This window comes from Sardina pilchardus, chromosome 19 (assembly GCF_963854185.1).
Source record: "Sardina pilchardus chromosome 19, fSarPil1.1, whole genome shotgun sequence".
Taxonomy (NCBI): Eukaryota; Metazoa; Chordata; class Actinopteri; order Clupeiformes; family Clupeidae; genus Sardina; species Sardina pilchardus.
The window spans coordinates 25,824,330-25,852,264 of NC_085012.1; the positions used below are offsets into that span (position 1 = coordinate 25,824,330).

At 46.6% G+C, this 27,935-nt stretch overlaps 1 protein-coding gene across 1 annotated transcript; it reads right to left on the reverse strand.

The window, feature by feature from the left end:
- Positions 1-9: 9 nt before the first annotated feature.
- Positions 10-20,196, reverse strand: dap (death-associated protein). Its single transcript, XM_062520806.1, has 4 exons — positions 19,983-20,196; positions 18,928-19,036; positions 8,115-8,157; positions 10-1,174 (listed from the first exon to the last, which is right to left on the reverse strand). Exons 1-4 carry the CDS (start codon positions 20,035-20,037, stop codon positions 1,055-1,057), a joined length of 327 nt encoding a protein of 108 aa, XP_062376790.1. The 5' UTR covers positions 20,038-20,196; the 3' UTR covers positions 10-1,054.
- Positions 20,197-27,935: the final 7,739 nt, after the last annotated feature.

Genomic DNA, 27,935 nt, shown 5'->3' on the forward strand with positions numbered 1-27,935 from the left:
ACATTGATATGGCGTCAAATAGCAGATGTATTTATCCAACACAATATATATTATACTGAAGGAATAGCAATATCATCTGCATTCAGTCTCAGGGAGAACTAAGCACATAGAAGCGCTGTAAGCACCACTCTTGGTAGTTAAGGGACATAGGTGCACAAAATTGGCATTTTGTTTTTCTTGATCATGTTCTATTTTTTATTCCAACAGCCACACCTAGACTAAAGCCTAACTCCTCTAACATCACAATCCTTTCACATGACATCACTTAGGTTTTATACAATTTACACAATTCCAGAAAATAATTTGTGTCAAACAGGACAAAAAAAAAAAAGAATAAAAATAAAACTCTTCTCATTTTCTCATTAAATACATCCCCTTAAACATTACAAGAATATTTTAAATCTAAATAGATTACTCTGATATTCAACCCTGAACAGTTTTAGTGTTCTCATCATCATCATCTTCATCATCATCGTCATCATGGTCATCAACTGCACGGCGACAGGAGAGAGTGTATCTGTTCTGGCTATGGTGATTGGACGAAGGCTAGTGTGTAGGCGGGGCGTAGGGCACGAGCGTGATCATAAGGAATGCCTGGCGAGGCGCAGTGGTCCCTGGGTCACCTGAGCGCTTGCTGGCAGGCAGGTGGTGGAGTTGACTGGTTGGTTGGGTAGTCGGGGGACCTGGTTGGGTTTTTTTTTTATTTGGTGGATGAATGGGTTGGGCGATTTGGCTTGTTTGGTAGAGTTGGGTCGGGTTGGGTTGTTCGGACCGGTCAATAGTGGGGTGGGGTTGGTGTTTTGGTTACGTTGTTTGGTTGGGTTGGTTGGTCAGCTGGCTGAGTTGTTAGGACTGGCGAGCTGTTGGGTTGAGTTGACACATTGGTCGGGTCGTTTTGGTTGGGTTGATGCATTGGTCGGGTTGTTTTGGTTGGGTTGGTGCGTTGGTCGGTTTGGTGCGTGGGTTGATATGACTGGGCTTTGGTGTGGTGTGGTCCCGTCCCGCCCCGCGGTGCAGTGCGGCGCGGTGCGGCGTGGCGTTCCTGGGCGAGGGCTCACTTGCGGGGCTGGTGGATGTGCTGGTTGATGTGGTGAGACTGGGGCAGCTTCTGCACCCCTGGCACGGGCTTCTGGTGGGCCACCTGTGCTGCCGCCGGGGTGAAGTCCTTATCGCCCTGCAGCAAACACACACACAAACACACATCATACACAAGACCGCCACAAACACACACATAACACGCACAAGCACACACACACACAGGCATACTCACACATAAAGACACAAAGGAGCACACACACACGCAAAAGCAAAACAATAAAAAAACTCTTTCATGTGCATTTGACACACAAGAGAACCTCTTTTGTAACCAACAAGCATAATACACACAAATCTGTATAGTTTCTAGGACGCGCACACACACACACACACACACACACACACACACACACAGCCATTCATGCATTAATGTGCCTCTCTTGCTCAGATGCGCTGCACATTTCCATGCAGATGAGTGTGAAAAAAGGAAGTTTGTGGCCAGCACGACCCACTTTCCGCCGGCTGCCTGCGCCACTTCCCAAAGTAGAACAAAGAGGAAATCCCAGCCCAGCTGACGTCCACTGAGACGCGCGTACTACCCCCAGGAAAACACCAAAAATACACATCTCTCTTCCCCCCTCCCCACCACCGCTCCTCCGCTCCCCACCCAATTCCAATCTGTTAGTGATGACACAATCTTCTGTTTGGAGTAAGATGGAAAAGCACACAGCGGCCTATCAAGTGCATTATCACACGGAGCCCTCCTACAGGGCTTTAATGAGAGAGGACAATGACGGGGGGGGGGGGGGCTAGACTGGAGCGCTGCAGCCCTGTGTGTGTGTGTGTGTATGTGTGTGTGTGTGTGTGTGTGTGTGAGCCGTTTCCTGACTTGCTGGGCAGCATACAGATGACTAAGGCGGCTGAGTTACTGCAGTTCCTGGGCAAGACGAGATGTACTGAATGGACGGAGGAGGTGGAGGCATGGCAGCAGTTCTGGAGGAGCGGAGACCAGACTCCACCCAACAGACTCTAGTGCGCGCACGCACACACGCACACACGCGCACACACACACACACACACACGCACGCACGCACGCACGCACGCACGCACGCACGCACGCACGCACGCACGCACGCACGCACGCACGCACGCACGCACGCACGCACGCACGCACGCACGCACGCACGCACGCACGCACGCACGCACGCACGCACGCACGCACGCACGCACGCACACGGCCAGCCAACTGAGTTATACAGCTGATGAGCATCTGCAGTGTTGATTAAATGCATAAATAAAGTTAGCGATGTGATCTGCATATATTGCTGGCCTGGTATACATGTAGGTCCTTATGGGGAAAAGGATGTCACTGCTTATGCCCCCTGAGCCCACACACACACACACACACACACACACACACACACACACACACACACACACGCACGCACGCACGCACGCACGCACGCACACGGCCAGCCAACTGAGTTATACAGCTGATGAGCATCTGCAGTGTTGATTAAATGCATAAATAAAGTTAGCGATGTGATCTGCATATATTGCTGGCCTGGTATACATGTAGGTCCTTATGGGGAAAAGGATGTCACTGCTTATGCCCCCTGAGCCCACACACACACACACACACACACACACACACACTCACTATGGGCTGGACAGATGCTGAGGCCAGATGTTGCCACGGTAATGGGGGTCAGAGGTCATAGGGGCAACTTGCCAGTTGGTGGAATCTGCTGATGAATTCTGCTGAGTTTCTCCCTTTCCCTTTATCACTCTCCCTCTCTATCCCCTCTTTGTCTGCCTTGATCTCTCTCTCTCTCTCTCTCTCTCTCTCTCTCTCTCTCTACTCTGTATCTCTGCTCTCCACCATCTCCTCCTTTCTAATCCCCCTTCACCTCTCTACCTCTCTACCTCTCAGTGAGCAGCTCCAGAATTGGAAATTGTGTCCTCAGTAGAAACAGAATCCTCAGTTGGGCAATGCCTTTGAGATCCTACTTTTATAAATCAAAGTGAAGGAAAATCAAAGACTAAAAACACCTCCCCACACACACCCCATGCACATACTGTACACACACACACACACACACACACCTCACGGACAGTTTTTTTCAGGCTAATAAAAGTAACATAATATGCCGGTGTCATCGGGGCTATTTAAAGAGTTCAGTAGAAGCTCTGACGGCCTGGCTGCCACCACACCGATTCTAAGAAGAGAATGCTTGGGGATCCTTTGTTAACTTCCCATTTCCAAAGGGTGTAACCAGCAGGGAAATTTAAACTTGAAGGGACACTTCACCGATTAGCATTAAGCTTTGTATCTTTAGAAAACCAGTGATGTTTTTGAATGGTCGTGCATCATTCCCTCAGTTTGCCTTGAGATGGGAGAAATACGGATTTCAATGAAACCCATGAATAGAACTTCCTGCTTTCAATGATGTAAAATACTCAATTTCAATACTGATGCAGTCAGAGCAGCCATTGGTTGTGTTCAACAGTGTTCCTAACAGTACTCCTCTGTCTGTCATTGTGCAAAGCCCGCCCCATGCCGGATAAGTGATTGTGATTGGTTTTCTGTGATTGGTGAACTGGAGGACAGCCAGACTGATGTAAAGAGCAAATTCAAATGCACTCACAGTCACGCAGGCTAAACATGGGCCATTTGGTCAAAGCAAATAGCTCTAACCCATAATTATTACTACTCATTATCATTAAATTGCCCAAACTCCCCTCAGGATTAATTAAGGTGTCTTTCATTAGTTAATCACCAGTCAAAGCGCATGGCTATAAATCTAAAGGCGGTAGCGTCCGTGGGCTGGCCACCTGCTGTGACGTCCTTCTTCTCCTCTGCCCTGCGGTCAGCACACCCATCATTCCTATTCTGACGACGGCGTCTCTGCAGCACCCAGCTGATCTGAGTGAAGCGAGAGCGTGCAACCCTGAGACCCCCCCCCCCCCCCCAACCCCCCAACCCCCCCGCGCTCTGGAGAAGCCCCTGGGCCTCCGCTCACACTCTCCGGGGGAGACCCGGCGGCCGTGTGCCCACTACAAAGCGCCGCCCGCCAGGGTTCTGGAGGAGGAAGTTCCCCGCGCCGGCGAGAGACGTCCCGGGCTCTTTGATGTGCGCGCTGCGGATTGATGGGGCTGCGGGAGAGAGAGGCAAAGAGAGAGAGAGAGAGAGAGAGAGAAAGGGGGAGAGAGACAGAGAGAGAAACAGAGAGAGAGAGAGAGAGAGCTGCGGGAAGCGAGGCTGGTGCGGCGGTGGCCGAGGCACTCTTACACAAGCGGTTAAGACGCGGTTAACCTTGAGCCCGGCGATTTAGCTCCCTTCAAAGACCAGGCGGCCTGCCCTCCAGCTCAGCCAGAGAGGAGGTGAGCTTCAACAGCTACACTCTTTCCTCTCTCTCTCTCTCTCTCTCTTTCTCTCTCTCTCTCTCTCTCTTTTCTCATACACACTCTCTCTCTTTGTTGCAGACACGCACGCCCTCACACACACACACCACATCTCTTTCTACCTCTCTCATCTTCCCTTTACCCCAACTACCTCTCCACAGTTTCTCACTCCTTATTACCCTTGTAACTTCTCCTGTGGGAGGGCTGTGTGTGTGTGTGTGTGTGTGCGTGTGATTGTGTGTGAGAGAGAGAGAGTGTGTGTGTAAACACAGACCCAGCAGCGGCAGATTAGTCCTGGTCTAATTAATAGCACACCTCTTCTCTACTCGACACGCCTCAGCTCTCTGTGACTCACGAGGCTTTAGACAAATAAAACAACAAATCCAAGAAGGGAGGAGAGCAAGGGAGGCCCACTACCATCTACACACCAGCGCACACACACACACACACACACACACACACACACACACTTTCCTTCACAAGTATTCTAATACGGAAAATTCATTCAGTTGTTCATCTTACAAACATATACACACACACACACACACACACACACACACACACACACACACACACACACACACACATATATATACACACACACACACACACACGTTTCCCTTCATGACAATTTCCACTCCACCACCTTCAAAAGCTCACTGAACACAGGCATACAAGTGTGTGGTACACTACACACACATAGTGTACGCCTCCCTTCTGTAGGGACACACTCTGCTCACAGCACACACACTCTTGTCACAGAGGTGCACAACAACTTAAACACACACCCACACCCACATCCACACACACACAGACACCGACACACACACGCACACACACACACACTTTGCTGAAACAGGATGGGTGGAGTAGTAAAGTGAGTCAGACAGCTTCTGAGAACTGAAGAGATATTTCAGCTCAGATCACTGATCGTGCAACAACAAAAAAATCTTTTGGTGATTTCTGACAATTACAGATAATCTCAAAAATGCAGCCGGATATATTTAACATGTGGGCTTCGTTATGATTCTATGCCTTCAGCAAGGCCTATATGAGGTAATCTTAAGTATTTACTCATAAGTAACTCAGCACCTTTAGTGATATTCAACACTTACTGTAGCACACAAACAGCATTGTGTGTCATATAAGCTATTTTTATATATTTTAAATCTTTGTAGACATTTTCAGTCATCAAACAAGATAGATGTTAAAAGTGCAAAACCACTGTAGCATACGATACCACTGCTGAGCTGTTCTACGGCTTGTCCGACAATAACCTTTGGATGAAACGTGTGGCTGAAACGTGTCTCTGGTCCGCATGTATTTCATCATCCCAGGAAAAAAATAAAACAAAACAAAAAAAAAAAAGCTGTGTGTGTTACGTCACCTCTCCTCGGGGAGCATGGGTTAGGCCTGCTTTATGAATGGAGCTTACGTCACAATCCACTCAAGCCATTAAAACCCTGAAAAATCTAATGAAATAAAATGATGCGTGCGTGCGTGCGTGCGTGCGTGCGTGCGTGCGTGCGTGCGATGGCGCCAGCCAGAGGTCTGGGTAGGGGGATTAAGGTCAACCCTTTGCGCCCTGGAGAGTGGGGTGGGGGGGTGGAGGGTGGGACCAGTCAGGTCAGGAACGAAGCCCCATATGCCCTGAGCCATGACCACTGCCGTGAGAGCGGAGGCTCAGACAGGTCTCACACACACACACACACACAAATATGAAGTTTGTGTCAGCATGTTGACACAGGATTATCAAGTCATATGAGGGCACGTATGCAAGGTGACATGGGAAAAGAGAAACTTACTTCAACATGCACTATAGCTGTTCAATAAGCCTCCGCGAGTACCTGCCAAAAACAATAAGTGCGCGGCGCGCGCGCGCACAAACACAAGCACAACCTATGAGAGCACCATACCCGCTGTAGTATCTACCTGAATTTGGTGAATAAATAGAGCTGGCATAAAACAAATATACAGTCAGATCCGGTATTTGGTATTGACGGTTAAAAGTAAGAACGCATCTGTTGGGACCATGTAAGGTTACCAGCCTAGCAGGGCAAATCGCACTTATTTGAAGTTATCTACAATAACTACTACTGAGTGAGCTGCTGCCCACAGCACTAATGCAGTGCTTCACCTTCTGCCACTAGGCTGCCATTAAGTAAGTGCTGCTCTGCCTTCATGTGCCACTGCTACAATTATTTCAGGAGGAGTGCATGAGCATAAGGTCTGTGGACCTGTGTTGTATCTTTACAGGCTAATATTTTCACACGAGCAATTCTCTTTTGAAGTGGCCCGTTTTAATCCGACCCACGGCAACTATACAGAAAACTATGACATGCTGCTATTTAGACCTACGAGGCAGACGGACGCAGATGGACGCAGAATAGCTCATGAACTCTTCACTCAACACATTACAGACCGTACTGTATATCAGAATAAACAGCAGACCTTACCGAACACAAAGGTGTACAGTAAAGCATTCCCCTGTACAATTAGCCGTTGCAGAGTAGTATGTTTCTACATAGTCTCTATTGGTTTCACTAGGTTTTGTGAACATTTCCCTCAAACCTTTGGAGAGCTACTTAGAAACAGGTGAGGAGCTACTGGTAGCTCGCAAGCTACCTGTTGGAGACCCTTGCTCTAGTGGCTGTTTAAAAAAGATTTAGATTTAGGTAGATTTTGGAATCCACCAGCCACAGCGGCAGTTGGACAAAATATTTCATTTCCATCGCACGCAGAAATATCCCTGGGGCAGGCGTTTGTGTTACGACCACTCGTATTGATGTGGGGACAGTGGCTCGGCTGCCATATCGGATTTTTTAACCAAAGCCTGCACTGCCTCTGCTGTGATAACACACTGCTGGATATATGGCAATAATAGGCACAAAACTCAAATGTTAGAATCGGGCTGGCGCCATCTTTTCTCTCGGTTTCTCTCCCCTGTCTATCTCCCTTCATTGAACACACTCACGGGTGGATGACTCAATGTAACCTTCTCAAGGTCACTCAGACAGAAATGCATCTCAGAAGATAAAGAGAAATACTTTCTGGGTTTAGTCAGTTTAAACAGGTCACATTTCTCCTCTGCCTACACCCCAGCAGTCAGGAACATCTCTCTTTCATCCTTCCATTCTCTCTCTCTCTCTCTGTCTACACTATTTATCAACATCGATCCTTTCTTTCGTGTCATTTTCCTCCTCCTTTGATCGCTTTCTCTTTCTTCCACCTGGGTAATCAGCCAGCTGATGTGAGAGGAGAAGCGGGTCAGAGAATCACGCCGGCTGCAGGCATCAGGCCCGGACACCGCGGAGACCGCGCTCAGAGCCCATATTTCACATTTCACTGGAACCTGCAGCCCTATAAACATGGACTCGTGTGGAAAACGTGACGATAAAAACTGATGACCAAACAGACTGGGGCCTCTTGCTCCGTTGCTTGGGGCTGATATTGTGTGTATCGATCAAAGCAATGGTAGTCACTTCCATTTCTGTAACAAATGATTGTTTTCTTTCTCGTCCCAATGTTTTGATCCTTGACTCGAAGCAGGCGGAGGGTAACACGACGCTCTGAAATAATGACTATGAAACAACTCACCCTTCACAGCATGCTTAACAGGCCACCACATTAGCCAACAATACAAATCGGAAGTTTTTAGGGGGAGTGGGTCTTACCTTGGCAACTACTCCTGAGATGACAACCGTTGGCTTTGGTGGACTACAGAGAGAGAGAGAGAGAGAGAGAGAGAGAAGGGAAGAAGAAACAAAAAGAGGAGCATCATTAATACATGATATGTGGATACATAATAACACAAATCTGTTCCTTCCACAGTGACAAACTTTCCAACATTGGTGCTTTTCAACAAGGAGTAATGATCTGTTTTCCCACAAACCTTACGAAAACATCAGAGCCGCGGCAAAGCTGTTCTGCTCCATTATACAGCATTTACTGTGCAAACTGCCATTATGCCCTGAAACTCCTCAACGAAAGCACAGAGGTTTCAGAGCGCGTCTGTGTGGCTCTGCCACCTCAGCCTGATGAAAAATGCATGTGTGCGGTGTAAGTTAGGGGACAGGTAGAACTGAGCCCCCCCCACCCCCATAAACAAAGCCAGGAAGTGTAAACCCAGGACAGCCACAGAGGAGCGACTCACAGGGAGGACACCCCGGGCCATTCTTTGATATAATTGCAGTCAGGAAGGCTCAGAGATATTCAGAGAAGCCTGCGGAAGTGGAGAAGTGTGTGTGTGTGTGTGTGTGTGTGTGTGTGTGTGTGTGTGTGTGGCAAGACGGCGCCCAGTGAGAGAGGGAACAAACGTCCCACTGAAGTACTGCTCCTGTAGCTGCCTCGGCTCTAACCGCCACAGACAGCCAAGAACACACACACACACCAGTCAAGGAGGGAGAGAGGTAGAAGACACACACACACACACACACACACACACACACTCAGTCGAGGAGGGAGGGAGGTAGAAGAGACACACACACATACACACCACAGTCGAGGAGGGAGGAGGTAAAAGACACACACACACACACACACACACACACACACACACGTATGACCCCATTGGCCACCAAACTGCCTAAACGACACGGCCCCGTCTTTGTGAAAGGAGAGGACACAAACTAGGGCACACAGAGACGGGCTGCAGACACAAATGCTCCATATTGATTCAGGACTGCTGAGGGGGAAGAGGGCCAATCCTGCCTGCCTCTACTTGGCAGCTACACGGCACAGCCATTCTCCGCATGATGGCCTCAACCAACAGCACACTGAATGGAGGTGTTACTAAAAGCCACTGGCCAGGAGGGAGAGAGAGGGGGAGAGAGAGAGGGAGAGAGAGAGAGAGAAAGAGAGGGAGAGAGAGAGAGAGAAAGAGAGACAGAGAGAGAGACAGAAAGCGAGAGAGAGAGAGAGTGAGAGAGAGAGAGTGTGAGAGAGAAAGAGAGAGAGAGAGAGAGAGTGAGAGAGAGGGAAAGAGAGAGAGAGAGAGTGCGAGCTCGCAGGGCTGGCTTCCTCACAAAGGTCAAGAAATCATGTTAAGATGGCTGCCAGAGCACGGCGTGAAACCATAATCAAACATTTCGCAGCGCCGGCGGAGAGCGGTGGGGGGGCTCTCACCATCCATCAGCGCGAATGGGACGGAGAGCCTATTTGCATGCATAGTGGTAAATAACATTACATTTGGACAGCATGCTAATGATAGCGGGCTAGCGCCCTCAGCTAAAGTTATCAGTAATGTATTCCGCCAGCGGAAAATGTCAGCCTATCCATCAGACGGCGGCTGATAGCGGAGTTATTGGGAGTAATTGGTTTAATTTCAAAAACTACATCGACAAGGAATCCCATTTGCGGGCCTGAAAGAAGGTAATTGTGAGCTATGAGAGGGAGGAGGGGGCAGGGGTGCGATAGCAGAGGTCATTTATTGATACTAAAATACATCATGTTGGGAGACAATGTCGGCTTGTATTTATCCAAATTGGCTCAGCGCAGGCTGGAGTGGTGCTATTGTCAATGCGTGGGGGGGGGGACTCATGAGGTGTGAGTCCGGAAAAAAGGGAGAGAGAGCCACTGTGAAGGCTGGGACAAATGGCCCAGCAGGTGCTTCAGGCTTCAGGCAGGGTACAAAGTGGCCCGAAGAAAAAAAAAAAACAGAGAAAGAAAAAGAAACAAATCACACACACACACACATCCAGGGGGACATCATGTTGCTTGCTGCCACCCGAGTTTTTCAGAGCGAAATTTGCCTGCAGGCGGCTGGGCCCTGTCAAGTTCAGAAATGACTCTCATCTATTTTCAAAAGAAAGCGCTCCTTGAAGCGACGGCACAGCTGAACAGCTGAGGAGGGCGCCGGGTCAAGAGTGATAATTGACCTTGACAAGAAAAATGAGCTTGTCTAGCAGAAGAAAACTTCTTCAAGTGGAATTGAAGAGATTCTTCAAAAGAGAGCTAATTTTGCAACCACAAAGGCAACCAACAACAGAACTGTGTAGGTGGATATATAACACCTCTTCCTCCAGAAAGTCAATCATATAGCTTTTTAATTTAGAAACGTATTATCTGCTGGGTTCTTTTACCAGCATTTTGTTTTAAAGGCAGCATATTCAAATTAATCTATCCTTCACTAACTCATAATCAGTGTAGTCATTTTCACCTATCTCTTTGAGAAAACAACTCTCAAAAATTATGACTTGTATGTTCCAGCTAAATATTGGGACAAGGGCAAACCAAAATATTCCTTTAGCTGCATCTGCGCTGTTACTTGATCCTGCGGACAATGGAAACATGAGCAGGTCAGTGTGTTGGCAGGGTGCGGAGGCGTTCCTGGTAGCGTGGGGCAGTGTTGGCCGGCTCCCCGGTGCTGAGGCGAGGTGCGGCTGGGCCAAAGATAGCCGGGAGAGTCTTGGCAGGAGCGGATAATCCCCGCGAGGAGCCACAGAGTGCCACTCTCGCTGATGGAAACTGTCTCCCGAGCGCAGTCGAGGCTTTTTTTTAATGAGAGCGCCGGGTAATCTTGGATTAAACGTCTTTTTCTTTTTCCCCCACCATCTCTCTCTTTTTCTCCCTCTCTCCATCTCTCTATTTCACCCTCCATCTCTTTTTTTTCCTGTTTGCGCAGTACATCTCAAAAGAGGTTGCCCCCTATCCCCGGAGACACAAATATCAGATTGGCTTCATCTGGGTAGTGCCATCCTGATCTCGGGAGCGGTCACTTGTGTGTTCTGTCCCGACATGTCACAGAGAGGTCGCGCTTCACACGCGTGCAGATCCATGACAAGACTGCAGCTAGCTCTTCAAACACTCTCAGAACTCTTTTCCCCTTTCCCCTCTCCCTTTCTTTCTCTCTCTCTCTCTCTCTCTCTCTCTCCCCATCCATCCATCCCCTCCTTCTCTTCCCTTTCTCTCTCTGCTGCAAGAGTTGAATAAGTGTGAGTGCATGCAGTCTCAATCCCCTGAGATCCCTAGAATAACACAGTGTGATTTCACACTTCCTCTACATTATCAGTTCAGTGGGATAGTAGCGTGTGTAGTAGAGTGGCACTGCAACTCATTACAGATGTACAGGCTATGTGTGTTGGTAATGAGAATGTGCCTGATGGGAAAACAAGGACATAAAGGCTACAGTATGTACAGTTCACTTTAAAGAATGGGACAGTTCACCTTAAAGTATGGGACGTTTAGTTCAATCTGACACAGCATTCACCATTTGTGAGATTCTGGAAAGGCGCGGTATTACTGGATGCCTGTAGAGGGCAGTAGCAAGCCTGAAAACAAGCAGGCTGAAACACACACACGTGAACACACACACACACACACACACACAGGGGCACACACACACACACACACACACACACACACAGGGGCACACACACACACACACACACACACACAGGGGCACACACACACACACACACACACAGGCACACACACACACAGGGGCGCGCACACACACACACACACACACACACACACACACACACACACACACACACACACACACAGCCTGCTGAAGGACATTACCATGACTCACACTCCCGACTCCTGGGTATAGGAAAGTAGTATTTTCAAATGTGGCGAATAAACCCGAGAACTCAAATCAAAGTGGCCTGCTCCACTCCGCCTCGCCTGACTGCCAGGCACTGAGCCTGAGCCGGAGCTGAGCCGGACCTGAGCCGGAGCTGAGCCGAGCTGTGCTGTAAGGCGTCGAGGGCTCCAGGTCCCCACGGCTCAGCCCGTTTGTGAGGGCGCGGCGGCGGCGGCGGCGTTCGAAGGAGCGGGTGTGTATCGAGCTGAACGGGAGGCGTTGTGGCCTCGGGCTCTGAGGCGGTCATTAATAGTCCTCGCAGCGTTCGCCGAGCCGTCTGAAAGAAGCCGTTTCTTCTCCTCCTCCGAGCGCTATCTTGGAGCGCCAGCGACGAGGAGCACAGGGTAACCCAAGCGAGGGAAGGAAAGAAGGAGGGAGAGAGAGAGAGAGAGAGAGGGAAAGAGGGAATGTGAGTAAGGAGGAGGGAGGGGGGGTGGAAAGATGGGGGAACTGAGGAGAGGAGGAAGTGGTGTGTGTGTGTGTGTGTGTGTGTGTGTGTGCGCTGTGGGGTGGGGTTGGGGGTAAGTTTCCACGCATGCCCGTGCACCCCTTGGGCAGAGCTGAGGGGAGCGATACGATTGAGGGCAATTAACAAAGCAGCACTGACATCCTCCAGCAGCCATCTGTCGCCATGGAAACTGCTCGGCGTTGCTTTTTATTTACTGATGGAGTGAAGGAGGGAGAGAGAGAGAGTGTGTGAGATAAATACAAGGAGAGAAAGAGAGGGTGAGAAAGAAAGATTGAGAGAAAGAGGGATAAAGAGAGAGAGAGAGATGGAGAGAGAGAAAGGTGGAGGCAGTGAGAGTGAAGCGAGAGAAAGACAAGAGAGAGAGAGAGAGAGAGAGAGAGAGAGAGAGAGAGAGAGAGAGAGAGAGAGAAAGTGAGAAAGGCTGCAAAGTGCAACTGCCAGGAAAGCACAAATAATCAAAACAGGCTCATTCACATCTCAGGGATTTGGGCTCTCCGCGCTGAATTGGAGCTCACCTGAGTGCACACAAAGGCGGCTGCCTCAACGACAGCACACTGTGGAATAGTGATATAGCACAGAGTGGTGCGGCAGGCTGCAGGATGTGGGCCGCAACCGGGCCAGAGCGGCTTTTGCTATCGGCAATTCTATCTGGGTGTGACAGGTTAACCTGAGGACGCGCAGGGCTTGGTGAGGTGCCAGCCAGATTAGGCAATAAAGACCTCAACATCACCCAAAACGCATCTGAAGCCTCGCTTGTATGCCAAGGTAAGAAACCGGCTTTGACAGGTCCTGACAAATGACTATATGTTTCCTACAAAGGCAATGTGTCTTTGATTGACAGATGAAAAAGAGGCAAAAGACACTTGTGCTAATGAACTAAGCTTGATGCTGTGTGGGGAGTTGCCAGCAGCGACGAAACCACGCGCACATTTGAAACCATACTCACACATTATTCTAAAATTATGCACCGTCAGCTCCTTGCCGCTTGACAGTCTGAAAATAAGACACCAAAAAACAACTCGCTGTGGACCGCTGTTTTTTTTTTTTCTTCTGCTGCTCTCCATTTCACCTTCCTGTCACACTCTAAGCCCCGTGTGACGGATCAAGTCTTCAGTTTAGCGTCTGAGGTAGAACCGCGGGGTGCTCTAGTCCAGTGTTCTCGAACGGTGAGCATGACCTTTGTTCCTCATGAATGACAGAGCAGTGTGGAGTGGAGGCTCCAAGCTACTGCTGCGGCCCTGCTGAAATACAGCCCATTCACAAACTCTTCACATACAGGGAGCACTTCAGGTGCTGGAGCTGTGTGACTGTGTCACACCAGCAGGGTGGCTACTTTATTCCACAATCTAACGAGGAAATGGGCAGACTACAATGTGTGTCAAGGCATAACAAGGGCGTACACCACCCCTAGCCACACACACACACACACACACACACACACACACACACACACACACACACACACACACACACACACACACACACACACACACACACACACACACACACACACACACACACACACACACACACACACACACACACACACACACACACACACACACACACACACACACACACACACACACTCACACACTATGTCTAAGGTGATGGAGAATAATGTCCACTAGATTGATTCGGTGACCATCTGGAAAATATATATAAAAAAAGGAAGGAAACATGGCACTGCACAAGGGGTTCAACCTCCCTGTGAGATAAAGTGTATGCTTGACAGCCAGCTCCGGCTGGCAGACGTCTTCTGTCCCTCCCTCCTCCAGACTCGCCGCCGGCAGAGAGATTCTAATTGGGTGGCGGGGGTGGTACGACACAGGGGAGATTCCCTGCGACACCCCAATTCCTGACCTCCATTAGGGGCCGAAATGAGAGGGAAGAGGGCGAGCTGGGCCCTCTCGTCACCCAGCTGACATCCCCGCCGACAGCCACCTTCGGGCCGCAAAACCCCGCTCGGAACGAGCTAGAATGAGCGTCCGGTGCGGCCTCGCGATGAGGTGGGCTCGTTCTGCCCCCGACGTCACCTGCCCTACCTACCTCCCCCCGAGGGCAACTCATCACATGAGCGGATGCCCACCTCGCTGTGCCATCAGCTCCCACTCGCGGCCTCAGACACAGAGAGAACCACGGCAGTCAGGCAGGAGATGGAGAAGAAGAGGCGGAGGCCCGTGGGGAGGGGGTGGCAGGTGGGGATGGGGGTTGAATCTGGGGATGGTGTGTGTGTGTGTGTGTGTGTGTGTGTGTGTGTGTGTGTGTGTGTGTGTGTGTGTGTGTGTGTGTGTGTGGCGGGGGGGTGCTGGTGGTGGGGAATGGGGGGAGGGATTCCACTTCTGTAGGCACGTGTAGAGTTCACCCAGCACATCACATCGCCTCCTCTCTCTTAGGAGGCATCTCTCCCCCCACCCCTCCTCCCCCGGCCCCATCCCCGTCCATCCACACGGCCCAAATTGCACTTGACAGCCGCTCCCCAGACGAGCCCGCTTGACTAGCTGCAACAAATGTGCAATTTTTCTAGCTGAAGCCACCTGCTTAGCGCTCACACCAGGCTCCTCAGCGGGAGGACAGTGGGTCTGAGGGGGCCGGGAGCAGGAGATGATGGGGGTGGGAGCTGGATGAGCTGCTGCAGATGGCTCTACCTGTCCCACATTTCATGACAAACCTCCCAGAAAGTAATTTTTTAGGCATGACATGACAATAGCAAATAGGGCATTTGTCATATGATGGTGTGTGTGTGTGTGTGTGTGTGTGTGTGTGTGTGAGAGAGAGAGTGTGTGAGAGAGAGAGAGACAGTGAGAAAGAGTGAGAAAGAGAGAGAGAGAGAGAGAGAGAGAGAGAGAGAGAGAGAGAGAGAGAGAGAGAGAGAGAGAGAGAGAGAGAGAGAGAGAGAGAAACCTGGCTGCAGCTGTGCTGTTTGGCAGATGTGACATGATCATTTCAGTTCATACCTGCCAAATGACACAATAATTACCTGTCTGTTTGCTCCCTGGAATCTGGAGTAGGCAACATTCTATTTTGTTGCAAAATTATTTTTTAATTTCATCCTTGACAACAGGGTAGACGGTCACCATATATCCAATTCAGAAATTCAGAAAAGCAAAACATTCCATCACCTGACCCACATCATTTCAGAACTGTCTGCATCCCCATCAGCCAGCCAGCAGAGTGAATAACAGGCAGGCTAATAGCCTAGCGTATTTGGCAGATACATCACTAGGATGGGAAATTAGAGACTTTGTGTGTATATTACTTTTTTAATAATATCCCTCTCACAACTATGCTTCCCTTTGTGTCTGTGATTCCAAAATCAGGCAGTTTAGAAAGCGCAAAACACTTACTAAATCTTACTAAAATACTACTACTATAAAGGAATGTCAAGGGTATAGCAGCCAATTGTTACAGTGCCCCCAAAATTCACTTTGACCCAAAGGAAGACCAATTTAGTGCCAGTGCATCAAAACATCCACACTGTTCCATTTTTGAAGTGCAGATCAAAAGACTGCAAATCACCCATTTACGCAAATGTCGCAAATGAATTTAACTGCACCACAGATCGGACTGACATGGTCCAATCAGGAAGGGAACTTGCGTCATAGTTTTCAGATGTTGCACATTTATTACCTGTCCACATTAAAACCCAAAGCCAGAGTTTTCAAATGAATACACCCGTGACAGAGTTCTCAAATTGTTTCATTTCAGGAGGTTGAAAACGCTGGACTAGTGTAGATGATAGGTGCAAACATAACAAGAGTGTTTAGAATCTAAACGAGAACAGAATAGTGTAGCATTAGGCTGTTGACCTTTAGCATGTCACTACCTCTACCTCTCCAACTTTTCAAGCACAAGCCCCACATACACTAAACCACACACTTAAGGTGTGTGTGTGTGTGTGTGTGTGTGTGTGTGGTGGGTTTGGGCTTTTAAGATGAAGCCTTTCCCCCTATGGGGTTAATCCTGCACACCTTGAGTTTGAGGCTTGCTTTAAACTCGTCACCATCTACAGGAGAGACCAAGGAGAGAGAGAGAGAGAGAGAGAGAGAGAGAGAGAGAGAGAGAGAGAGAGAGAGAGAGAGAGAGAGAGAGAGAGAGAGAGAGAGAGAGAGAGAGAGAGAGAGAGAGAGAGAGAGAGAAAGAGATGGAGGGTGGAAAAAAAAGAGGCTAAAGCGTCACCTCTCTTAGCTCAGCCAGAGATAGCTATCGCGATCTCCCGCCGCTGTGATGCCGGCACCACGTGGAGAGGAGCGGAGCGGTGCAGAGCGGTACGGAGCGAGCCGAAAGTGGATGGGACGGGCGAGCAGGCGAGCGGCCCACACACACACACACACACACTGATAAGGCCCTGCACCTGCGGCAGCACTCTGCGGGAGATCGCCATCAGCAATCAGCTGTCCGCTCCAACTGATGGGATATTAAAGCCTTGCTGGAGGCCTAGGTGAGAGGGAGGGGTGGCTAACGTGGGGTGGGGGTGGATGGGTGGCGGTGTGTGGGGGTTAAAGCTGTAACCACCTCTCCTGAAAAAGGCTCATCCTGTGGACACCCCACCAACCTCACACACAAACACACACACATACACACAAACATATACTTGACTTTTACACTTGTGTAAACACCAGGTCAGCATCGACATATACTGTAGCTATATAGCCCAGCCAACCTTAGCGGGAGAGGGAAAGTGCTGCCATGGACTTTTTGGAGCACAGAGCAATAAAACAGAAAAGAACTGAGAGCAATATAAAAAAACAGGTAGTGTGACATTTTGTAGACTGCTGTAGTAAGAAAAGAATACAGAATACCGTATCGTCCTAGAAAATGCTGATTCCTATTCTATAAGACAAGAGAGGATATGAGAAGAGAGGAGAAGAAAAGAGAAGAGAAGATAAGAGAAGAGAAAAGAAGAGACGAGAAGAGAATAAAAGAGAAGAAGGAAGCCTTTCTTTCTGCTCATCCACAAAGGGACACACCCATGACCATAACCAAAACATGGTGCATGGTTTAGACTTTCCTTCAGGAAAATAAAGCAGAAGTTCTTACTCACTCACTCCACAGCTCTACTTCTTAAAAAAAAAAAAAAAACGCACTAGACTGCAATGCAACTTTCTGGGGATCCAGCCAAAACGGCAACCATTTTGGAGAGTAAAGTTTGTGCAACTCCACTGGGTTAGACGACCACCACAATCATCATACCATCCCTCTACAGGGAAGTGTGAAAGCCAGATGGGGCTTTTCATGTCTCAATGTGGCGGGACCATCAGCAACACTCCTGTTTCAGAAAGAAAGACGGAGGGGGGGGAAACACCACCCACTCCGCCCCACCCAACTCCAGAGAAAGCTGCGACAACGCTGGTGAGAGCTGCGCAAAGCGCACCAGATGGGCGCTCCTTTGAGCTCGGCACCTAGTGCTTCTGCTGGCCCACGTGACAACAGGGGCCCCTGGGAAAAGCTCACCTGTTTCACTGTCTCAGCGTAGCCCTCCGCTCTCACTGTGCTACTGCTGGAGAGCACATTAGCCATTCTGGTGGCGGACGCGCCTAGCGCACCTGTCACTGTCAATGCAGAGGCAGCCGTGCTAGCCCTGACTGCCTGGTGGTGGGGCTCATCTGTAAAGCACACTGCCTTGGAAGATGTCCAAATACGGTATGCAATGCCAGCTGAGCAGACTGAACTTAAACATGCCATTGGCTGGAAAGATGGTTTGGTATACATAACATATTATCATCTCATTCACAAGACTTATCCAGTAAACACTTTAATCCAGATCAATTTACAAGTGGGTTAGATCACTTAGCCAGGCTGTCAGACTGGACTATTTCTCATTTAACTCTGAGTTGATGGCAAATAAGCTTAGTTCACAAAAAGTTGGGAAACAATTCGAGAGAGCTCAGATATTGTCATGTGAATTAAAAATACATATTTAAAGCAAAAATATTGATACCATAAAAAACAAGTTGGTGATACCCTTAATGTCACTTTCTTTCTGAATACAGGGTCTGGTAGAAATTCTATGAGCTTGCCATACAAACTTTGAATGGTTTGGTCATACTGAGAACATGTTTGTCCTACAAAGCTTGGCCTGGCTAGATATAGATTTGAACAGAAATATTTCACAGGCTTTGGAACCCACTCATGAAATAAACAAGGTCTGAACAAAATCTGAGATGGGCAAAAACAGCCTCATCTGATTTGACACAGAATGAACTACTGCTATATAATTAGAAGACAGGCAGAAAGAGTGAGTAAAAGAATGAGCAGAAGTGTGCCAGTGAGTGAGTGAGTGAGTGAGAGAGAGAGAGAGAGAGAGAGAGAGAGAGAGAGAGAGAGAGAGAGAGAGAGAGAGAGAGAGAGAGAGAGAGAGAGATGAATGGAAGAGGAGAGCTCTACAGTGTGCAGTTCCACATGGTCAGGCCAGCGTCAGCATTCCTACCTGCTGCTGACGTATTCTTCCTCGTCGTCGTCCTCCCTCTTCTCTGGTGGAGCTGGTTCACCAGCAGCTGGCTGGTGCTTCTGAACCACCCTCATACCTCCCACTTTCACTGTGAGATGAAAATAATGTGATTAGAAGGTTTTAGCTTTGTCTTATTGGTGTTGGATATCTTATTGACGTTAAACCCTAGCCTAATCCATGCACAAACACAAGAGCTCTACCACTCTAATGCACTTTGAAACACATGAGGGGCTTCTCTAATGCTATTACAATGAAAGTGTAATAGTATTTTCTTGATCTTGTAAAACAACGTAACTAGATATGTGTTTGGTCAAAGTGTGCAGTCAACGTGCCATACAAGGTAACTTACACCTGATGCCAAAGTTCAGGCCGCCTCCTCCACCTGCCCAGTATGCTGTTGTGACCTAGTTATGCTTAGACCACGTACTCATACCGTTATCTGATTTCTTATCCAGTCAAGGAGAAACGGTAATAGATCTTAACTAACCCAATAACGAACTTAATGTACAGAAACGCAAGCAATGAAGATTGTCTATGCTTATTTTCAACATGGCACAACTCCATTGATAATCTGTTTATTTTCATTGGCGTCTACACTCTCATTTACCTCTGACAGTATATTATATTGCTAACTCGGGTTAAAACCCGAACTGCACTCACTCCGCTGAATAGCAATCTAGCAGCTATATGTCAAAACTGTATTCTAACCTTGCACGCTGTAGATTAAGATGAAACAGTTGTTGGCTAGCCAGCTATGTTAGCTTGAGTTAGCCAGCTACATGTAACTGTGCATGAAATTATACTGACAAATAGATGGCATAACCAGTAACGTTAAGACCCTGGTGGACTGCATGTTACACTTCTACTGACAAGACACACAGCCACTTCAACTGATTAAGACATACCTACATGCAGTTAGCTTACTACCAATCTAGCTAGTTAGCTTTAAATTGCCAGCTGTTATCGAATGACCATCGTGATGTTTACACTAGTAGTGATTTCTCATCAGTAATGAAAAAAATACAAGGAAATACCAGCAGGGAGATGTCCAGCTTTGGTTTCGATTTTCTCTTTAGGAGGTGAAGACATCTCTATTCTTACTCTAGTTAGTTAAGAAGAAAGCCAAGGCTATATATTTCAAGGGAAATACTCCCGTTTTTCAAGCAAAAGGTAACGTTAATGCTGACTTCACTCCACTTCGTCGTCAACGTGGCTTTTTCCTGCTCATTGTTTGGCAACGGTACGTGATGACGACAGATCCTTTCCCTAACAAATAGGAAGGCTTCTTGAAATGTGACGTTAATTCTTAGGGAATCGTGGCTTGGATTAAATTTCATGAACTAAAAGAAATAGCCTCTATGAATATTGCAGTTTCGAAGTCTCATTGAATGAAGAAGTAATTACATTATCTTATTTGTTAGCCTTGTTATGTTCCAATTATCGACTTAAAGTTCAAGTTCAAGTTTTACACAGCACATGAGGCAGCCTTTTTCGTCAGCACGGGGCACGGGGCCAGGCTTCTAAACTGCACATGGCAGAGTAGCCTAACTGAAGAAATCGCATTTTAACCTTTACAGTCTATGATTTTAACCCATTTTATTTCGCAGACATTATTTAATTTGATTTGTTCAGGATATAGTCAACAGAAATAGGCCTATCCCTTTAGACTTTCTGAGTAATTTTGAGATGCACACGCAATGGTTTATTCTTGCTCAGCATATGCTAAATTATTAAATGCCAAATTTGGCCCATCCCAGCCAGCCTACAGCACTGGGTCCTACACAGAGTTAATTTCTCAACTGGCCTGCATTTATTCAATCCAGTGTTTGTCCAGTAGGCTAAGCTATTAGAGACATTATTTTGTCAGATTATGTGTTAGGTCCCTGAGCTACATGATATCTTAAATGCAAGGATATCAGATGAGCTTCACACTTCAGAGGCCCTGACAGTTGGGTCATTCCGTGTCAAATCAGACAAAATCCAGGAAAATGGTTGCAGCACCGACTCGGATTTTCTTCAAAGTTTGTCTACACAATGTTTAGGTTCCATAACTAAAATCTGTAAAATATTTGTGCTCAATTCTATTGTTTTCATTGTCTTTTTGCCCTTGCCTTTTTACACTCTCTAAATGACCTTATCTTGGAGGCCATGTTAAGGTACTCATATCTTAAAAAGTATCATTCCTAGCCTGACTAAACTTTATAGAATGGAAGACAAGCATGTTCTCAGTAAGATTCAATGATTAAATGTTTGTACCACAGTCTCATTGGTTGTACAGAAGTCCCTAGTTTCTGAAAAAACATGCAAAAAAAGTGATATTGAGGGTCTCAAAACTTTTTTATTGGGACACACCTGCCATCAATGAGTCTTTTCTATAGAAATATAATCCTTTGTTAATGTTGTCCCAAAATGTGAAGTCTCCAAATCAAATGAATTTGACAATAATAAGGATAAAACAAGGCATGTTTGCATTTTTGTGTCATTTTCATGCAGCTGAAAAGCTATGTGGGGTAGGTAGTAGGATCATGAAAATCTATGTGGAAATAGAAAAATATATGGACATGTAGTGTGTAAAGTTCTAATATTGCATCGAAGCCCCGTTCACAGAATAAATGCATGTAGTTAGAGGTGTTTTGGTAACACCAGAATAAACATTTACAATAAAAAAAAAGTGAAGTTTGGCACCCCCCTCTGGCAAAACCGTAGCATTTTGCTACTTTTACAAGGCATTAACTCTGGTAGCTATTTGAATGGAATGGAAAGGCTATATTTTACTTCTCGTATTCAAAAAGAAGCAGAAATTCCTAATACCTTGATATTGAAAAGGATAGCAAAAAAGCCACCAACTAATGATAGGCCTATTTTAGATTAATGGTTAAAACATAATTTCAAGTATATAATTCGGTGTATTTGGCATCCTTTTCAATTTCAAGGTATTAGGAATTTCTGCTTCTTTTTGAATACGGGAAGTAAAATACAGCCTTTCCATTCCATTCAAATAGCTACCAGAGTTAATGCCTTGTAAAAGTAGCAAAATGCTACTGTTTCGCCAGAGGGGGGTGCCAAACTTCACTTTTTTTATTGTAAATGTTTATTCTGGTGTTACCAAAACACCTGTAACTACATGCATTTATTCTGTGAACGGGGCTTCGATGCAATATTAGAACTTTACACACTACATGTCCATATACTTTTCTATTTCCACATAGATTTTCATGATCCTACTACCTATCCCACATAGCATTTCAGTTACATGAAAATGACACAAAATACAAACATGCCTTGTTTTATTGTTATTATTGTCATGGTTATTTGTTGTGGAGACTTCAAATTGTGGGAAAACATGAATTAACTGCCGTATTTGAAGAGGAAATAGTGACTGATACCAAGTGAAAAAGATAAACAGTTTTTTAATACCCTTAATATCACTCTTAATGCACGTTTTTCCAAAATTGAGGGCCCTTTCGAGAGTCAAGAGACATTTAGTACAGACTTTAAATTGTTTACACATGCTTATTATGAGTTGATCTTCCACCCTAGAAAATTTGGGGAGGCTAGGGAACATATTTGTCAAGATATTAATGCCCAGACATGGCATGTGTTTTTCAAGCTGTAAAAATGAAAGAATTTCAAGGTCTAAAAAAGATATGAAGACAGATGATTTCCACAGAAATATTTCACAGGCCTTGGTTTTAGGACCCATTGATGATATACACAAAGTTTGAACAAAATCTGAGACGGTGCAGCAACAATCTTATCTGATTTGACACGGAATGACCCAGTTGTGTTTATTTGCACAAATTTCCAGATTACATCGTCAAGCTTTATGGCGGCCTGGCCGTTAATAGTAGCCTAGCCTAGACTGCACAGGCTCATAGGAACAGCCAGCGGACATAATCGGTCCATTTTACATAATGGATCCGTATGAACTCTGAAAAAATGTTTTACTGGAATAATTGATTTGTTTGATGATTTCTTGATGCTTTTAATCAAACTTATTTGGGATCTGCTCAAGGGTGTTTGGGACGTGTAGGCCTATAGGCTCAATGACGCAATAATACATCCATAATTCTACACTTCGATATGATTGCGTCACAATAGCGATGGGCTATAAATAGAGCTGCCCGACGTGATGTTTGTCACTTCTTCTTGAAGTTGCTATACGGATATTTTATTGGAGAAACGATGGAACACATCGACCAAGACAGTAGTGCTGGTGACAAGTCACCAATGCCAGCGAGCAAATCTCCTAGCCCCCGCCTTTGTTGGGCCGAGACACAGGAGATCACCTCCCAGGCCCTCAGCCCAATCCCTGCGCCCAGGTCTGGTGAGGTAACCCCCGTTCTCCTCTTTATCACTGAGGAGGACGCCTTAATGCCAGAGGAGGCTGCCCAACCGGAGGCAGAGCAGGTGGAGGATGAGCCCCTTGCCAACACTGAGGCGACATCCCAAGTCCTGCAGGATCACGACAACGTCTTGATGGATGATGTCTGTCTCGCTGGAGCTCAGACCTCGGACCGCGCTGCGGCACTTGATTTGGAGGGCTCTGCCTGTGGCCTCACTGTGCAGACTGATGTTTCAACAGGTGATCAGTCGCTGTTGTTGATCATAAGCTTCAACAACGGCATCCAGATGGTGCATGAAGAGACAATGTCCTTCACTTTTGATGCACCTGACACACCTGACACCCTCACTGTGCCTGAGACCCCCACTTCCCTGGGAAGGACCGAGGGGACCTCCAAGCCATTCTGGAGAAGGGTCTGGAGCAGGTTCAGGTGTGCAAAGAGGACGGCACCCACCGCCACCCAGGACTGCCCAGTTGCTCAGGAGGAGACTACTACCTGCATTCCCCTCAGACAGATGTTGAGGAGACTTCTTAAAAGAAGCTAAATAAACTCAGCTTTTGCTGAAATTACACTTAATGGTCAGAGTCACTGCTTTCATTTTAAAGTCTTTATAGATAATCAGATCTAGTAGCCTATCAAAATAAAAATTAGGCTATATGAAAATGCATTGATAATCAGTCTATTGAGGTTCTTCCTTCAATGCAAAGCGCTTTGTGTGCTTTGGTAGAGTACTAAATGCAAGTGGTTGTTTTGGACCTCCAATTGATTTTCTAGAGAAATGTTCTCTTTGCACACGGGGAAAAAGCTTCGTTCTGTCTTTAGTGTTATATCCTGGCAAGCTGTCAATGTTAGTTAGTGATGGCATGTAAATGATGTGCCAACACAATGAATGAATTGAGAATTTTCACTCATTGCCTTGATACCGCTTCACATCAGCTACACATTAACAGGTGAGCGGAACTCAATAACATACCTCTAGGGTGTGTGCTCAAAAAAAGAGACTGAAAACACCCCCCCCCCCCCCCCCCCCCCCCTCGGTCCTAAGCCATCAGAAGGTGAAGTGAATTGTACAATTGCTTTCTGCTGCTCAATTTCACCAATGTATTGGGTTGCCCACCAATAATCTAATTAATGTAGTCAGAAATTCAATAGATGCCTGTGCATCTCACCCGTTCCTGGGAACAAAACTAATGAATTGGTAAACATCAATAGACAGCCATGTTTAAGTGCATTGGTTAACATGCAGTGTCTTTTTTCCCTCTGCAGACAAGCGTGAAAGAAAGTCACACTGTTTTACTGGGTAGATTGTCATGGAAACGTGCACAGCACTGCGAATAAAGACGGATGGAAGTGGTTTGTGCTCGGGTGACATGTGACCACTAGAGGGGAGGCTTGTCCCTTAATGAACATGCACTTATAATTCCACTGTATGACCGCATGATTCCAAGAGAACCAAACATTCTTTTCAATTCTTTAGAGAATTCAAGACATCAAAAAAAAATTTTTGTTGATTTCTTTTTGCCACTAATTGGACCTGAAGTGAACTCATTCTTCACACTGACAGTTGTCTTAATCTCATCTCAAGGTACTGGCTGAGATGTCTCTCATCCTTAGGTTCAACCTCTTGAGCAGACATGGCTGAAGAAGCATCCATTCTGGGGTCAGTTAAGGATCTGGTGATGTGCAAGAAAACAGCATGGGGACATCAAAGTCATGTCTGCTCAAGATGACCCAGGCAGGCAGGCAGGCTGACAGTGACAGAAGCCCTGACTCACTCAGACAGGTGACACCTCCCTTACACACAGCACTCCTATCCTCCACTCTGCCGTGCTGTCACATGACCTGGGCTGGCTAGGGTTATGTAACGCCATATTGACAGGCCCAAGATTTTGACTTCTGACTTTGACTTTTCCCATGGAGCTGATGGCACAGCAGCAGAGATTATTATGACAGGCCACGTAGTCTGTGTCTCTGTGTGTTTGTGTGTGTGTGTGTGTGTGTGTGTGTGTGTGTGTGTGTGTGTGTGTGTGTGTGCGTGTGTGCGCGCTCACATGCTTGCACTCATGTATGTCAGAAAGATCATGAGACTGAGCAAAGATATCACAACTGTGAAAGGAATGTTTTGTGTTTCACAAATTCTGAATAATTATGTCTAATGTAACATGATGTGAATATAAAAACATAAATACAGTATATTAAGGGATGCTTGAAATTACCATCCTTTTCCCCAACCTGCCATGTTTAGAAATGCAAGCCTTGTTGTGCCTTCTCTTTGTCTCAGCATAGTCGTGGATATTACACAATGATAATGAATATCAAACACGCACAATTACTTCGAATCTCAAACACTGACAGCCATAAGGCATGTGATGTCTCCAGCAAATCTCCAAATGAGATTGTTCTCCCCCCATGAATAATTCTGTTTTGGAGGTCTGAAGTGTCTTGGCCGAATTACATTCGTGCGTTGTCTAATCGGAAATTGATCAGGCGCCAAATCCCCAGCTCGGCCCGAGCTGTGATGAGCCATGCAGCCATGCTGTTAGCCAGAGAGGAGGGAGAAGAAAGTTCCTCTTCCTGCTCTATTTGTGCAAAGTTCAAATGGATCACATTTGTTAAACCGAAGACCCATTTTCATGCCACATTAGATTATTCTCTCATACACACACCACACAAAGTTCCTTCGACAGAAAAAGTAACTTCACTAAAACCACCATACATAATCATCCAAGGCAGTGGCAGGAATTGGGTGATTAGGAACATAGATCCAGTGCAATTGTACCACTACTTGGCCACTGAATGAGAGTCTGCATGGCAGGCAAACTGAAAAACTGCAGTTAGGCATGAGACAGGTGTGAGAAATCTCCCCTTCAAGCTTAGAGAGATAGTCTTTCCCTGTGTCGCTTTTGGTCTCTCTGTTCTATTCATCAACCTCTCCACTCAAAATCTACTAAGACACACACATTGGCACTGCAGTAAACAGCTGGGTGTTTATGTCAATTGTATGGCACAAATTAAAAATAAGTATTGAGTTAGTGCTCCCAAAGTTCTGAGCTGACAAGCTAAATTATTTCAAAATCATTTGTCCAATTTAATTTTTTTCTGGCATGGGAACAAATCCACAAGATGGATTTTCCGCATAGTACTTTTGATTGAAGATTTTAAAAAAAGATGACATTCATTCATTTGCAACATTCTAGATTCTATTCACACCTGTTCAATGCAGAAGTCTATTCATGCGGTTAACCGACATTGAAATCTGCCATCTTCCCAGAACACTTTCTTAAAATGATCAGTTTAATGAGTTACTGTATAAACAAATGAAATGTCATGTTGTAGATACCAGTTGAAAAGTCTTTTGTTACTTATGCCGAGCTTCTTAGCTGAGCTTGAACAGTATAAGACTGTATGCTGAGAGATCGAGGCAGTAGGGGAGAAATCCAAATGCCCTTAAATGGAAAGGCAATTCTGAGATATCCCTTTTTACAATATACCTTTTCAGAGGTTGAACACCAGGGCCAATAAAATGCTACAGTACCATACTGTGCGACTGTGTGTGTGTGTGGTTTGGCTGCAGGCATCCGCTCCCCAGTGTCATCAAGATGCAGCGGGCAACACTTTCAGAGACTAGGTGAGAGAGTGGTATGGCTAGAGGACCGAGCATGCCCACTTTCACACAAATCGGCCGTAGGGTTGGGCACAGTGGCACGCTCCTCCTCACTGTGCCCTGGTCCTTTCAGGGAATGTGGAGCCCGTGCTGGTATAGTTCAAGTTCAAGTTGTCGCATACTTAATACAGATGTCACATCAATACACCAGTAATGAAATTCTCAGACACCAGCTCAACTTCACAGAGTTAGTTAAATAGAAATAATGAGTAACAATATTAAAAATAGTCATATAAGTCTTAATGCAAAAAGAAAAATATAAGAGGGTATAAGCAGGCACTAAGCCACTGTACACACTAAAGTGTGTTGGGTGATTATATGGAATATGTATTATTTTGTTTTAATAGTGAAATATTGTCAGAATAAGTGTCAATGACAGCTAATTATCCTGATGATAATTGTTTCTGAATCGGGTGGTACAGGTCTGAATACTCTTATATCGTCTGGCTGTACAGGTCCTGGATGGTTAGTAGCTCAGTCCTTGTGATGTACTGAGCTGACCTGACCACCCTCTGCAAAGCTTTGTGGTGTTGCTGCACCATACTGTGATGCTGCCAGTCAGGATGCTCTCAGTAGAAGTTGTTCAGCATACTGCTGTCCTAACCAAACCACCACAGCTGCTGAAGAAAATAGAGCCTTGGTCTTGCGGCCTTTGTGACTACACCTATCTGGTGGGACCAGCTCAGATCCTCGCTGATGTTAATCCCAAGGAACTCTCTCCACTGCTGTGCCTGATGTCATTGCTCCTGCAGCCTCCTGTAGTCCACCATCAGCTCCTTAGTTTTTACTAACATTGAGCTGCAGCTTGTTGCCTTGACACCATGATCTTAACATTGCCCCCACTGCTCTGTAGGCAGACTTCTCCGTGTGTGATGCAGACCATTATGGTGGTGTAATCAGTGAACTTGATGATGGTTCTGGAGATGTGTGTGACCCTGCAGTCATAAGTGAACAGTGTGTGCAGCATGGGAGTTATC

Coding starts and splice junctions, on each gene's coding strand:
- dap (XM_062520806.1), bottom strand. CDS start 20,037: ATGTCTTCACCTCCTAAAGAGAAAATCGAAACCAAAGCTGGACATCTC. Junction 19,037..19,982: donor AGCTGGACATCTCCCTGCTG/GTATTTCCTTGT, acceptor TTCATCTCACAG/TGAAAGTGGGAGGTATGAGG. Junction 1,175..8,114: donor TCTCAGGAGTAGTTGCCAAG/GTAAGACCCACT, acceptor TGTTTGCTGCAG/GGCGATAAGGACTTCACCCC.